Source organism: Triturus cristatus, chromosome 4_1 (genome assembly GCF_964204655.1).
Source record: "Triturus cristatus chromosome 4_1, aTriCri1.1, whole genome shotgun sequence".
Lineage (NCBI taxonomy): Eukaryota > Metazoa > Chordata > Amphibia > Caudata > Salamandridae > Triturus > Triturus cristatus.
In genome coordinates, this window is record NC_140585.1 from 745,585,016 (window position 1) to 745,598,350 (window position 13,335).

Below are 13,335 nucleotides of genomic sequence, written 5' to 3' on the forward strand. Positions count from 1 at the left end.
GCGCACACGGCTTATCGGCCGCTCTCCATGTTGACGGTGGACTATAAGATATTGAGCAAGGTACTGGCGTCGCGCCTCCTGGGTCATATGGCCGCCTTAGTCCACCCGGATCAGGCGGGCTTCATTCCTCGACGGAGCACTGCCACTTCTGTGAGAAGGTTGCTGCGAGTGATGGAACTGGACCGGGAGGTCTTCCCGGAGGCCTGTACGCTGTCGGTCGACATAGAAAAGGCCTTCGACAGTGTGGAATGGCCTTATTTGTACCGAGTGTTGCGGGAGTTCGGCTTGGGGGAGGACTTTGTGCGCTGGACCTCGTTACTTTATAGCGAGGCTACAGCCCGGGTCAAGACAGGGGTCACCGTATCGGCCTCATACCATGTCCGGAGGGGGACGAGACAGGGGTGTTCCCTCTCCCCCCTGCTGTTCGCGCTGGCCATTGAACCATTGGCGGCTCATGCCCGACGAGGGGGTGCGTATGTAGGGGTGGTGTTGCGGGAGGATACGCATTATATCTCCCTCTATGCGGACGATCTACTGATGTTCTTGGAGGACGCGGCGGGTGCACTGGAGGGAGCGGTGGCCTTATTGGAGGTGTTTGGTCGGCTGTCCGGGCTTAAGGTCAATTGGCGTAAAACCTGTTTGTTCCCGCTGTCGCGAGGGGGACAGCCCCCGCAGGCGTTAGGCCAAATCCGCTGGGAAGGCAGCTGTCTCCGTTATCTGGGGGTTAACATCTATCATACCCAGGCTGATTTGCTGGACGGTAATGTGGGTAGGGCGCTTCGGGGCCTAAGGGGTAGTATGGGATTTTGGAAAACGCTCCCGCTCTCGTGTGCTGGGAGGGTGGCGCTGCTGAAAATGGTGGCGCTGCCGCGGCTCCTTTACTATTTTCGCACCCTTCCAATATGGATCCCAGCGTCATTTTTTGCGGCACTGCGGGTACTCACCACGAGCTTCATTTGGGGTTCGGGGAGGCGTCGAGTGGCGCTGACCACCTTGCGGCGACCGCGGGCGGAGGGAGGCTTGGCGGCTCCGGACTTCGAATGGTATTATCTGGCGGCCCAGCTCCAGTGGCTCACACAGGCGGTGGCCAGGGAGTACAGGGGCCCGGACGGTCCCCAGGGCAGGCTAATCCCGCGCCACGTGCTGGCCTTTATAGTCCTTCACCAGAGGCTGGACCTCGCCCAGCTCACCATGGAGGAGCGTACCCTCCGGTTATGTTGGAATAGATGCCAGAGAAAGGCCGCCATAGTTCACCCCCATGCCCCTGAGATCCCCCTGGGGATGTGCACGGCGTTCCCGCATGGAGGAGACTGGTCGGGGTTGGCGGTCTGGGAGGAAATGGGGGTCCAGATGGTAGGGGATCTATTTCGAGAGGGAGAACTGCTGCCTTTCCAAGACTTGCAGGACTCTTATGGGCTTCCGCGGGGAGACTTCCTGCTCCATGCAGCCTTGGTGGCGAGCCTTCAGAGGCATTGGAATGTGGGGCTGTCGGAGCCCCCGACTGCCACGGGTTGCCAATATGTGGTGATGGCGGCAGGGACGACCAAGGCCATCACATGCCTTTATTGTAGGCTGTCAATGGAGAGCCTCCCCCCATTGGGCGCCTTGAGGGGAAAGTGGGAGGCGGACCTGGGGAAGGAGATCCCTGAATCCACATGGTCCACGCTGGTGCGGAGGGCATGGAAGGGGACGAGGAATGCCAGGTTCCAGCTTGTCCAGTTTTTTACGCTACACAGAGCGTACCTGACGCCGGCAAAGGTGTTACAATATTTCGGGGGAGCGCACTCTCAGTGTCCGCGGTGCGGGGCGGACGGAGCAGACTTTCGACACATGTTTTGGGCCTGTAGGCAGTTGGGGGACTACTGGGAAGCAGTGGTGGAGTGCCTGAACCAGGTTACGGATCGCTCCATTGGTCCGGAGATGGGCACCTGCTTGCTGCTTTGGTTCCCCCACACCCGTCGCACGAAGGTCACGAGCAAATTCTATGATTTAGGGCTGATATTGGCCAAGAGGGAATTGACGCTGCACTGGAAATCCCGGGGGGGACCCAGTTTCCTGCGCTGGAGATCAGCCCTGGAGCGCTGGGCGGGGGCTGAGGGCACGCTCCGGGTGCAACTGGCCCTCCGGCGAGATGACGAAAAAGCGCTAGCGACAGCCCGGGTGTGGGAAGCGTTGGTGGTAGAACTCCAGGGGCTGATGTCCGAGCCGGGGGAGGAAGGGAGCGGGCCTGATGAGGAAGTGGTAGTGGGGAGTGGGGAGTAGTGGAGGCGACTGGCGGGCCCTGACCGACTGCACTCTGGATAGGGTTGGGGGAAAGGTATTGTGGCTGTAGGGAGAGGTGGGGCTCCTGTATTGCATTGACTGAGGGGAGGGGAAGCATCGAGCGTGGGACCGGGGTAGCAGGAGGGGGCACACTGACAGAGGGTGGGGGGCGGGGGGGGAAGGGGCCGGGTGGGACAGCTGAGTGGGAATGCTGGTATATGTGGGGTATTTCCTGACTGGGCGGGGATTGAGAGCTGGTTGTTGTATTGCTGTGTATGAAAACAATAAAAACTGTTTCAACAAAAAAAATCAATCATTGTGTGTATTTGTCTTGCACTTCTCTGTGTTAAGTCTAAGGCATCTCGACCACACTACCTCCTAATAGAGCACTTTGGGATTGTATAGCAAGCCCCTGTCCACTAGTAAGGGAACCCCTGGACTCTTTACACGGTATATCAGATTTTGATGTATTACATAAAGAGCCATGGAAGTAGTACACCACAATACAGTAATAGTAATGTAGCTTAGTGGTAGAACGGTTCAGTACCCACCATCTGCCCTTTTTTGGGTTTTTTAGGTCTCGCCTGACCCAGCGCATGCGCTGGTCTGGTGAGACTTTTTGTGAGGGCTCAAAAAAGTGCTACCACTGTAGCGTAGAGCTACAGTGCATGTGCGCTGTTTACGATCACTTTCGCAGCCGCTTTGATGTGCTCCGTGATTCAGTTTTATTCCCCCTGTTTATTACTTCTTCTATGTAGTAATGGTGGCACACGTGCTTTAGCTTAAACATCTTAGGCTAAAGTCGGGTGCTGAGATTGCTTCAAAAGTAAAGAAATAGACAATTCTTTACTTTTGAAGCAATCTCAGCACCCGACTTTAGCTTAAGATGTTTAAGCTAAAGCACGGGTGCCGCCATTACTACAGAGCAGTAATAAACAAACAAGCATTGGCATAGCCAATAGGTCTCGCTTTTGGGGCCTTATAAGTATTTAGTTATGCAACTGTTGCATGGCTAAACACTTATAAGGTCCCAAAAGCAAGACCTATTGGCTATGCCAATGCTTGTTAAACCCTCTCATAGTGTAGTTTTAAAATGTATTTTAAGGCAAGTTTGCTTCCTTTGGAACAAGTATAATATTCAGATATCTGAGAAAGGAAACTTTTGAGCTTGATGGCCAAATTAAGTTAATTGTATCTCAGTAATGCAGCAAAGCATGTGTCCCTCGGGTGCTGACTGCTCCATGGAGACCTTGTGAAGGAGTTGGCGTGGTGGGGGATCCCACTATATGAGGGAATGAACTGTAAATGTTTCAAGGGATTAAAAATAAGTCGAGAAGCCAGTGTTTGATCCGGGACTTCATGCATGTAGTGGAAGACCACAGTGTGCTGTTTTATGCTTTGAAAAGGTGCCTAAAGCCAAGATCAATATAGCACATTTCTCTACATTAAAATAGAAATCTTGGAATTAACGTGAATGCTATAGTTAATGTCATATTTGTACTTACATTTAAGCTCATTATGTAGAACATTGTTTTTTATTTTGTGGTAGAGCACCTCAGATGCTGCTCACCTGGGCCGGACAGTGAATGGGGTTGCTTTGGCAGGGGGTGTGCCAGTGTGTGATTTAATTTGAAATAGAATGAAGTGTAGGCCTTGGCAAAATTATGATTACGCCGGCTTAATAGGCCTAACAAAAATCATGCGAAATCGGAGATTATGCCACAACGTGCTATTTCTGGAAGAAATGTAAATGCAAGATGTACTGTTCGGATAATTTTGGAATACAGGTGGCATTTCAGATGGATTATTATTTTTTTAGCCGAGAGGACCATTCGGGTAATTTTTGAGCATGAAACAAATCCGATTGCAAGCTGCAGAGCTCTGAACGCAAGTGTCAGTTCTTTTAACGTGGGCAGACATCAAACATTTCAGGTAGATTTTTTACCCGAGTGTGGACCATTCATGTAATTTATGAGCACCAAACTACAAATCCAAATGCGAGCCGCTGTTTTGAATTCAAGCGATCATAAATCAAACCGAAATTACATTTTCAAGTTGAATCTTTTCCTGAACAGATTGTTCAGGTACTTTTTTTGAGTATGAAATGCATTTTGCATAATAAGAAGTGTTTTGCATATTTACACTGCAGCAAATTCCGTGCGTTTCGCACACCCCTGAATAGCTGGAAATCTGTGTAAAGAAGTTGTGTCATCATTTTAGGTAGCAGAGCACGTGACAGTGGACATTTTAACCAGTGTTTTCCATAGTGCACAACTAATGCTGTACATTTGGTTAATAATTTGAATTCTCTGCCGGACACATTGATTGATATTTCCGAATCCTCATTATATTTCAGTTAAAGAGATATAAGAAGTATGGACATCCCTATCTTTTGCATAAATACAAGGACATTGTCACTTGAGTAGGAAGCAGTACAGGTAGGGTAGAATAGTGTTGCCAGGCTAAACAGTGAATATTTGTGGTTGCTTAGTTATGATCAAAATCTCAAATCCATTGATATGTTTGACCTTAAATGAATTTAATACCCACAGTTCCTGACAAAGGTTTCTGATAAATAAACATATTTTACTGTAAATTGATGCAATATTATAATCCACAAACATAAACAATGAGTGAAGAATATTTAATTTGCTAGAAGCGGATCCGTTGGGGTACAGTGAGAAACTTGTCCCCCTCCTGTACACCTCCTGAGGGAAATGTCTCAAAGCGAGGCAAGCAGCAAGAACAAGTGTCACAAATAATTGAATGGAAGTCGCTAAGATTTGAATAATGCACAACAGGTCTAGTGCTTCTACTCACACCATCATCTAGTCCAGGTTTGGAAAAAAGATTTAATTCGCACTAAACATGGGTGGGTCTCGCATTAACCTCTGCTACACTGGAAAGATTTGTTCATTAATATTTTCATGGCACACAATTTGCCCTTCTGTATGGCATTGTAGTACCTTTTCGGTAGTCCAAAATATGACGTTTTATGGAATTATAATGCCCACTAGTGAGCACTGATAATCATACTAAGTTGCAATCTCAGTGAAGACTGGAATACCTCTTTTCTTCCCTCGATCTACCACCACCCATAGAATAATTTACTCAATCTCATAATGCCATGTCAGTCTCAGAATTTCAACCTAGACGTAAATATCCTCTACATCGCAGGAACATCAGGCTTCCATTAAGAAGAATTTTACAATCAAACTTTTTTCAGTTCCCTGTTTAGACCGCAGTTACAATTTGAGCCTCAGTCCCTGCACATCCAGGATTACTCACTCCTTTCTCACTTGACCATGTTCATAACCTCCCTTTTGGCAGTAGTTTTTCCATTCCTCAATCTGTCCTTTGCAATGCATTTGTGAGCCGTTCTTAATGATCTGTCACAGGAAACATTGCTAAAAATTAATCTGGGTATATGGCAAAGCTCCAACACGTTGGAGGCCTACAAAACAGCATTACCTTGAAGATAACACAATATTAAAGCCAGACTCGTTAGGTTTGTCAGTGCATGTTTTCCATCCATCTCTAATTTGCAGGACTGAATTGAGGTAGGTGAGTGCAGGAGATGTGCGATAAGTGGATACTATGTGGAGGAAGAGGTGTACTTACAGCGCCTGAAAATATGATCAAGAGAGGCTAAATTCTTGCCTGTTGAAGCGCCAGCGCTGAGTTTAAATGTTGGCTTCACTACTGAAATGCAATTTTAGATAAATTATGTTATTCATGTACCTCACTTTTTCTTTCAAATTTGAGAATGCTTAGAAAATGCATACATTCTAGTTTGGTTGCTCTAAAAGCAGTTTGTAAATGTAAACATAGTACCAGATCTTGAAACTAGCTGAATTTTCTTCCTAGGTTGATAGCAGATTAATAGAAAGTGTGAGTGCCAGACTTAAAACAGAGTTTTACGTGTTTACCTGAAAGCTGGAGCCATCAGAGTCTTTATGGCTTGTGTTTTGGTATGAATGTAATAGATGTGAGGTTTATTGATTGCATATCATTTATTCTTTTCCATTAGAGTAAATCACACTTAAATGAAGGGCCATTTGCAAAAAAAGGAGAGAAAACGTGGTGTGATGTGGGGATTTTTAAAACCAACACTGCTATTGTCAACCAGTTTTATTTGCTGCCAGAAGGACATCTGAACATATCCAACAAGGTAATGTTGATTTTAGATAATTGCTTACTTGTGTTTTGGTAAGGGATGTTGATGAATATCCGTCACAGTAACTCCTAACAGTTGAAGGTCTAAAAATAAGGGAATGTGATTAGGAAAAGAGGACTGATTCCAACTCCACATTGCCATTATTTGAGCAGAATCTGTTTGAGGTACGTATGAAAAATGCACAGAAGACTGTTGAATACATGCTTCAAAGTTGGCACTACCCATCTCGAAGATAGCATCCATCTGTTGTAGTTTACTGTTTGTGGTTCATTAACGAACATGTAGGAGTAGGTAAGGGTGTGAAGTTGAGGAGGGAAGAATCGTAAACATTCAACTGCAGAGTACACTGATCCCATAGGGTGACTTTTGGCTTGAGGTGTTGTAGGTCCATTGTACAGGTACAACATTCTGTCATGCCCCCCCATGAAAACTATAGTGTATGGGGTGCCGTCCTATAAACCATTGCTTCCCAAACATTTTTAGAACCAAGACCCAATTTTTTCAGAATGAACTTTCGCAACCCACTTAGCTTTAACGGACATGAAGCGGGGTGATTGTTTAATATAATAGTAGCTTTCAAAATGCTGTGAATTACCATAATAACATACTGTTTGCAATGTTTTGCTTTCCTCTCAGCAATTGTTTGTAAATGTCACAGACTTGACCACACTCTTAATGAATAAATGAATGAATGAAAAGTTTTATTGCACAATTACTTAAACCATTTGCGATATTTCTTACATCGATTAAAAACACAGTTAAAAATTCCATCTGTATCACACATTAAAATTAAATAGAATGTTTGTTCGTCTTAAAAAGTATTGTTTTAGCTGCAATGATTGAAAGTAAATGTTTATTCCCTGTCTTGAGGCCGTCATGTGGCAGGATTGGGAAAAGGTGATAGCACCTATGCAAGCCTCGCGGATGTCTAACCGCTTCTGGGTTAAAATAACCAAGTGCCTTGTACCGCATGATGAACTTCATGCTCGAACTGCATGGCAAGGCTCTTCCCTGTTTGTTTACTTGTTGCTTGTGCAAGCCCGCTGGTGTCATCAGGACCTTCTTTCTCAGAGAGCCGAACATGCTACTCAGCCATATACTTTCCAAATTTGGCCAATTCTGTTGGTACTGTTCAAGAGAACAAAGCAGATATTGCTTTTCTGCACGTCGGAGTCCCTTTAGATAGACACATCGGTTAACAGCTTCTGACGTAGCGATAGCAGACCAGGGAACAGCCCACCAAATGCTGGTGGGACTCCTTTCTATACTTGCAGATTCTACACCTGGTTATAGAGGCCAGGGATTTCCATCCGGGATTTAGTTCTTTAATTGGAAGTGGCACTAACCTGGCCCATTGAATATTTATTAGTGCCTTCCTCCCCTATGCTTGCTTCAGGTAAGGCTGTATTTTATGCTCTTTGTATGATGTAATCAGTCCGGCTGTATAGTTTGATAAGTCTGCTTCCTGTGATAATTGCTGAATTTGTTTATTCAGGGCATTTTTGATGGCCATGTAGCCTAACCCTTGTTGGCCCCAGTTTTGTGTTGCCAGGCCAAGTATTTCTACCGCTTTTTGCATGTAAGTTTTTCATGGGTTGGTTGTCCATTCAGAGATGGGTTTCAACATGTTCTTTACGCTTCCAATGAGTGCTTTCAGAACTTGGTAATAATATTTCGCCTGCGTTCCTAGGCATTCATGGTTTTGCTGTACCAGGCCGATCTCCAGTCGAATCAAGCTTTAGTAACTTAAATATGCGTTTATACGCCTGACATTGTAATTTCTCAAGCAGGCTGTCCATTTTGCCTGGAAATGCCTGCTGTGCATAAACCGCTATTGACCTATTGTAGAGTGTATGACTCTTCTTATTGATACTGTCGTTGGACTCTGTAGCTTCTTATGGAGTGTTGCACAAAACGTAAATTGTCGACTGAGTTTTTGAATTCGTTTTGTAGATGTAAAGTCACTTTCTCAGAGTCGCTGAGCCATTCTTCAAGATAATTTAATGTTTTTGCAGTGGAAATTGTCTCGTTGCCCACTTTGCATTTGAGTAATGCTTTCTTCGCACAGCACCTGAAGATCATCACTTTGGTCTTGTGCGATTTATGACCAATTTGTTGGTCTCGGCAGTATTAAGAGCGTCTATTCCCCTTTGTAGGCCAATTTAGGTCTGGTTTATCACTACCAGGTCATCTGCTTATTGCAATATTTGGAACTTATTGGGGCCTATTTTAGGACTTGCAAGGTTGGCATTTTGAAGCGTCTTCCCTAAATCTGCTGTATATAAATTAAAGAGAGTCAGGGAAGAACGCAGCCCTGTTTTATGCCACGATCAGTGTAGCACTTTTTCGAGATTGTATTTTTTCCTAGTTTGATTCTTATCCAGGTTTTATTGTATAGGGAGATGAGGGCGTTCAAAAGGCCTGCTGGGATTTGCCAGTTCCCTAGCTTATTCCAAAGCTTATGCCGAGAAACCCCAACAAAAGCAGCCGAGTAGTCGAAAAAAGCAAGCAAAGACTGTTATTTTATTTTAGATGTTTGCTTGCTGGCTCAAATAAGATAGCGCCACTATGTTATCAATTGTCGAACCTCCTTTACGAAACCTGGTTTGATTTGGGGGAGAATTTCTTTATCTTCAATCCATCTGTTCAGCTCTGCCAATAGAGTGCTAGCATAAGCTTTCCCTTCAATGTCCAGAAGGGCAATCAATCTGTAATTTTTTTGGTTCTGTGTTGCCTCCTTTCTTAAATATAGGCTGTAAGCATAAGCCACACCATGATTCCGGAACATTAGCTTGCAGTTGACATTCATTGAATAAGGTAGATAGAACTCCTCCCCAATATGCCGGGTATTCTCTGAACATTCCTCCCAGGAGCCCGTTGGGGCCAGGGGCCACGTCTTTTCATATCTTTTTTTATTATCTCCTGAACGGCAGGAACGTCTTGATCTTTGCCTCCGGCCGCTGTCCTTGGCACACCTTTGCCGTCTGCACTCTCGACCAGGCAGTCCTCCGTACTCGCCTGCTGAGCCCACCTTTTATTTTCTATGTAGATTGTGGCTACGTGACTTATCTATACTTCGGCAGGGACGGAGTTGTGTCAATCCACTTTGTCATTTTCCATCTGTGCAATATAGTGCCAGAACTGCCGGTGAGAATGATGCTTGGATAACTCATCGATCTTAATCCATTGTTCCTCAAGGTACGTCTGTTTTAAATTCCACATCAGAAGCTTACGCTCCACATTGAGTTCTCTGCATTTATGCTCAGTGACTTGTGTACCAGTGTTCAAGTGATTCCTTTTTGCCCGTTTAAAGTTCTGGGTTAGTTCCCTTAATGAGTAATTATCTTGCCAGGTTTGCATAGTGAGTAGATTATTTGCTAGGGAACTGTTCCTTGCTCCTCCTAAAAAGGCAGTTTTCAGGGCCAGAATCCACACGCCCCAATTTTCTATGGTATATTCGAGGCTAAAACTATTATTTTTGCATTCCTGTTCTTTTTTCCATGATGCTATTATGGCAGCCTTTTGCTCATTCTATCTTATCCTCCTGATTAATGAGTAATTGTGGATGCCTCTGGTATGGGCTAGGTTGGTAACTTGTTTTTGTTGTTTGCAATGGATACTTAGATCCACTTGGAGGACTGCATGGTCACTTGTTTTGTGCATCGCCATTGCAAAATAAGCTATGTTTTGACTGGGATAGTTACACAGGAAGATGTAATCAATTGTTGTGCAGTTATTATATGTGAAAATTTCTGGTGAGTTTGAATTTTGATTTATATTCAATGTCTCTGCAGACATGAAGTTGAAGTTTTGTAAAAAGTCATTTTTTTCTGAGTGTGTTAGACGCGTTGTTCCACTTGTCTCCATTCATTGATAATGAAGATTAAAATTGCCCATGATCACCTTGGCAGGAGATGGATAGGTGCATAGAATTTCCTCTATTGTGGTGATTGTGGATCTTGTTTCTAATTTTGCCTGACCCTGAGCATTGAGGTACACATATATTAGCAGTGAAGATCTTCCTTCCTTGTCCTCTTTTTCTCCCACTATGAGCGCCTGCAGCATTTTTGAGTCCGTTTTTATTTTTCTTGTTGCAAGTTCTTTTGTATGTTTTATGCAAATCGAGATTCCACCAGATGGTCTACCATACTGTCGATATCTGGTTGCTGGTTTGTGGATGCCAGCAAAACCCTCCATATGCGTGAGCTTTGTTGCCCAGGTTCCTTGTAGGCATACAATGTCCCCTTCTTGCAACATCTTCCTAGCCGATTCATGCTTGAGTGCTTATGAATACCGGCAACTTTACAGGAATGCCCGATAGATTAACTTTATTGGTTTTTTTAATTCCAATCTCGATGCCCATTGTTTGTTTTGTGTTACGCTGTTCTTGGGGAGTCTCCTTGGTGTCAGGAATGGTGAGTGGCGTAAACTGTCTCACTGCCTATCTGGTCATGTTGCTCCCTCCTTTTAGATTTTTGAAATGCTTCATGTGTTACTTTTTTTGGATCATTCCTTCCTGGGGTCTTACCGATATACTCAAGTTGTTGTAGTTCTGAAACAATTGTATGTTTGTTGTTCCTCTCAATACACTTTGCTAATTTTCTCTGCCCTTCTCTGGACTTTTTCGAGAGTCCGTTTGTTGGATTAACGTATGTATATATTTTTCTTGCTTTACCTCGTCTATTTCTATGCCCCAGTTTTCAAAGCTTTTTTTTTCCCGGAGGACTATTTCTGAAGAGGAATGGTTCTTCCATGTTACAATGGTGTCATCTTGGCTGTTATTTTTTCTCTTTGGGTACAAATTGTATACTGACCATATCTTCACTTATTATTCCTGTCAATGAAGGTAAATGATGAAATAGCCTCAATAGGTTTGCCCGGTTTAGTATATCATGCCTACCCTTTGATTTATGCAGAGGGTGAAATATGGTCTTCCGTGCGTTGCTTCTATGAGCTGAATTTGGTTTATTTTCCCTCGCGTCCTGCAAGTAAATGATTTTTGGGTAAAATTTCTCTTCAAGTTGATCACGAGGAGAACTTTTTATTTGGGTTTCTGTTGGTGTTTGTAATCCTCCCTATGAGGGCTCTTCATGATTGCTGTAATGTACCTCGCTTTTTTGGTTCCAGAACAACTCAGGCACTGTGGGGTTGGCCCCTGCGGTTATGGCTTGTGAGGATATGGTAGTTCCCTTTATGTTCCCTTTTCCAAAAGGTTTGCTTTGTTTGGATGCCTTTGTAAAGATTGGATATGACTTCTTCTTTCCTAGCACATCCTGATTAGGAGTTAGCTTTGCTAATGGCTCTGCTGGGGCATGAGGGTGCTGTCCCCAGCTCCTTCTGATTTGTGTCATCTTTTGGTATTTCTGCAGCTTTTTTTAACCTTTTATTTGCACGCCTTGATAGCTTACTTGCTGTGTTTTCTTGCATACAGGAACTTATAGTTTACTGAGTCGTTGGTAACTCAGTGATTGACAAGTCGGATGCCTTTGAGGCCCATGGCAGTTTTTTTACTAATTTGAGTTTTGAGGCAACCTTTGCTTGTTCTCCTTGTTGAATATTTGGTTGAAATTTGCCACCTTTTATTGAATTTGATCTTATAGTGTTGGATTCTTTTTGGATAGCGATTGTGTTGCGGTGACATTGACTGGAAATGAAGGAGTCTCTAGTTACCTCTTCCTTGCCTACTGCCTTTTAAAATTGTTCTACTTGACCTTTTGAAATGACTAGGCCTTTGGCGACTGATCCTATAGTATCATTGTCTGGGTTTTGCTGACCCGGCGAGTTAAGGTTCCTTAGCTCATTCATCCTTGTTAACAGGACTTTCAGGAGTGTCATTAGTTTGTCTACAATATCAGAGCAATGGTACTCCCTGACTTTAAGCCCATTTTCTATGTTGTCTGGTTTGGTTGAGGCTTTTACAATCGCTAAGGCTATTGTTTGGATTATGTCAATTTGGATTTCCAGTTTGTGTGATTGCCAGGTGAGGGCGTTAATTGCTTCTGTAAGAGTCGTGTTTATGGAGGACAGCAATTTCTCCTGGTCCTTGGTGAGCTCCAAACTTACAGTTGAGTTGTCCTGAAGGGGATTACCGTATGTTTTACGTGGCATGAAGATCAGAGAATTTGGACTTGAACTAAAGACTTGCTGGTGTTTCCTTGTTTCCTGTCCTTGTTGTAACAGGTCCGGATCTTCAATCTCACCTGGGCTTGAGGGTGTATAGTTGGCAGTACCCAGCTGGTGCCGTTGGTGTCATATGTGTATCCTTCCGCCTCAACCGGTATTGATTTTTTCATTTTCTGCTGTTGGTTTGTGTTCTCTGAGGCTGTAAGAACTGGCTCCTGCTGGACACTGCTGCTCCCACTCCTGGGCAAAATAACTTCACTGGAGGTTCGACTAGAGGATGATTGGCTTGGAGGAGTTGTATTGTTTGCGAGATTGCAATCTTCTGGCTTCGTTTTCTATTCCCTTATTTGTAGATTGACTTTCCTTTATATCCTTTATTTCCAAGTCCACTTTAGGTGTGGTCTCTTTTGAGCCTGGCAGTGGGGGGCTCCTATATTAGAAGTGGGTGTCCCCTTGGCTACAGTATTCAGTGAGTGTCTTGTGTCTCGCCCCCTGTCTACTTTCCTTTTTTTCGGTGGATCAGATAATTGTCTTTAGTGTGTTTCAACTTGTTGTGGGAGTCACTGTTTCTATGTGGTCCTTTGATAGTTGTGGTTCACTGTCACTTGAGACACCTTTCGACCAGAAAGGTCTTCTTTTTAAAAAAAATAACTTTATTTATCTTTTGTAAACAAATCAATACGAGATCTCTGCAATTGTTACAACTGTCATGAGCGTGAATCAAACAGTGCGATGGCAATACTCCTGTGTCCGTTAACAATAGATAAGCCCGG

At 44.2% G+C, this 13,335-nt stretch overlaps 1 protein-coding gene across 1 annotated transcript in view; it reads left to right on the plus strand.

Moving 5' to 3' along the window:
* Window positions 1-13,335, plus strand: part of HCFC2 (host cell factor C2) — a 248,832-nt gene that overhangs the window by 109,777 nt on the left and 125,720 nt on the right. The window contains exon 10 of the mRNA XM_085653253.1: window positions 6,293-6,433. Coding sequence (XP_085509379.1) covers window positions 6,293-6,433 — 141 coding nt within the window. The remainder of the gene's footprint in view (window positions 1-6,292; window positions 6,434-13,335) is intronic.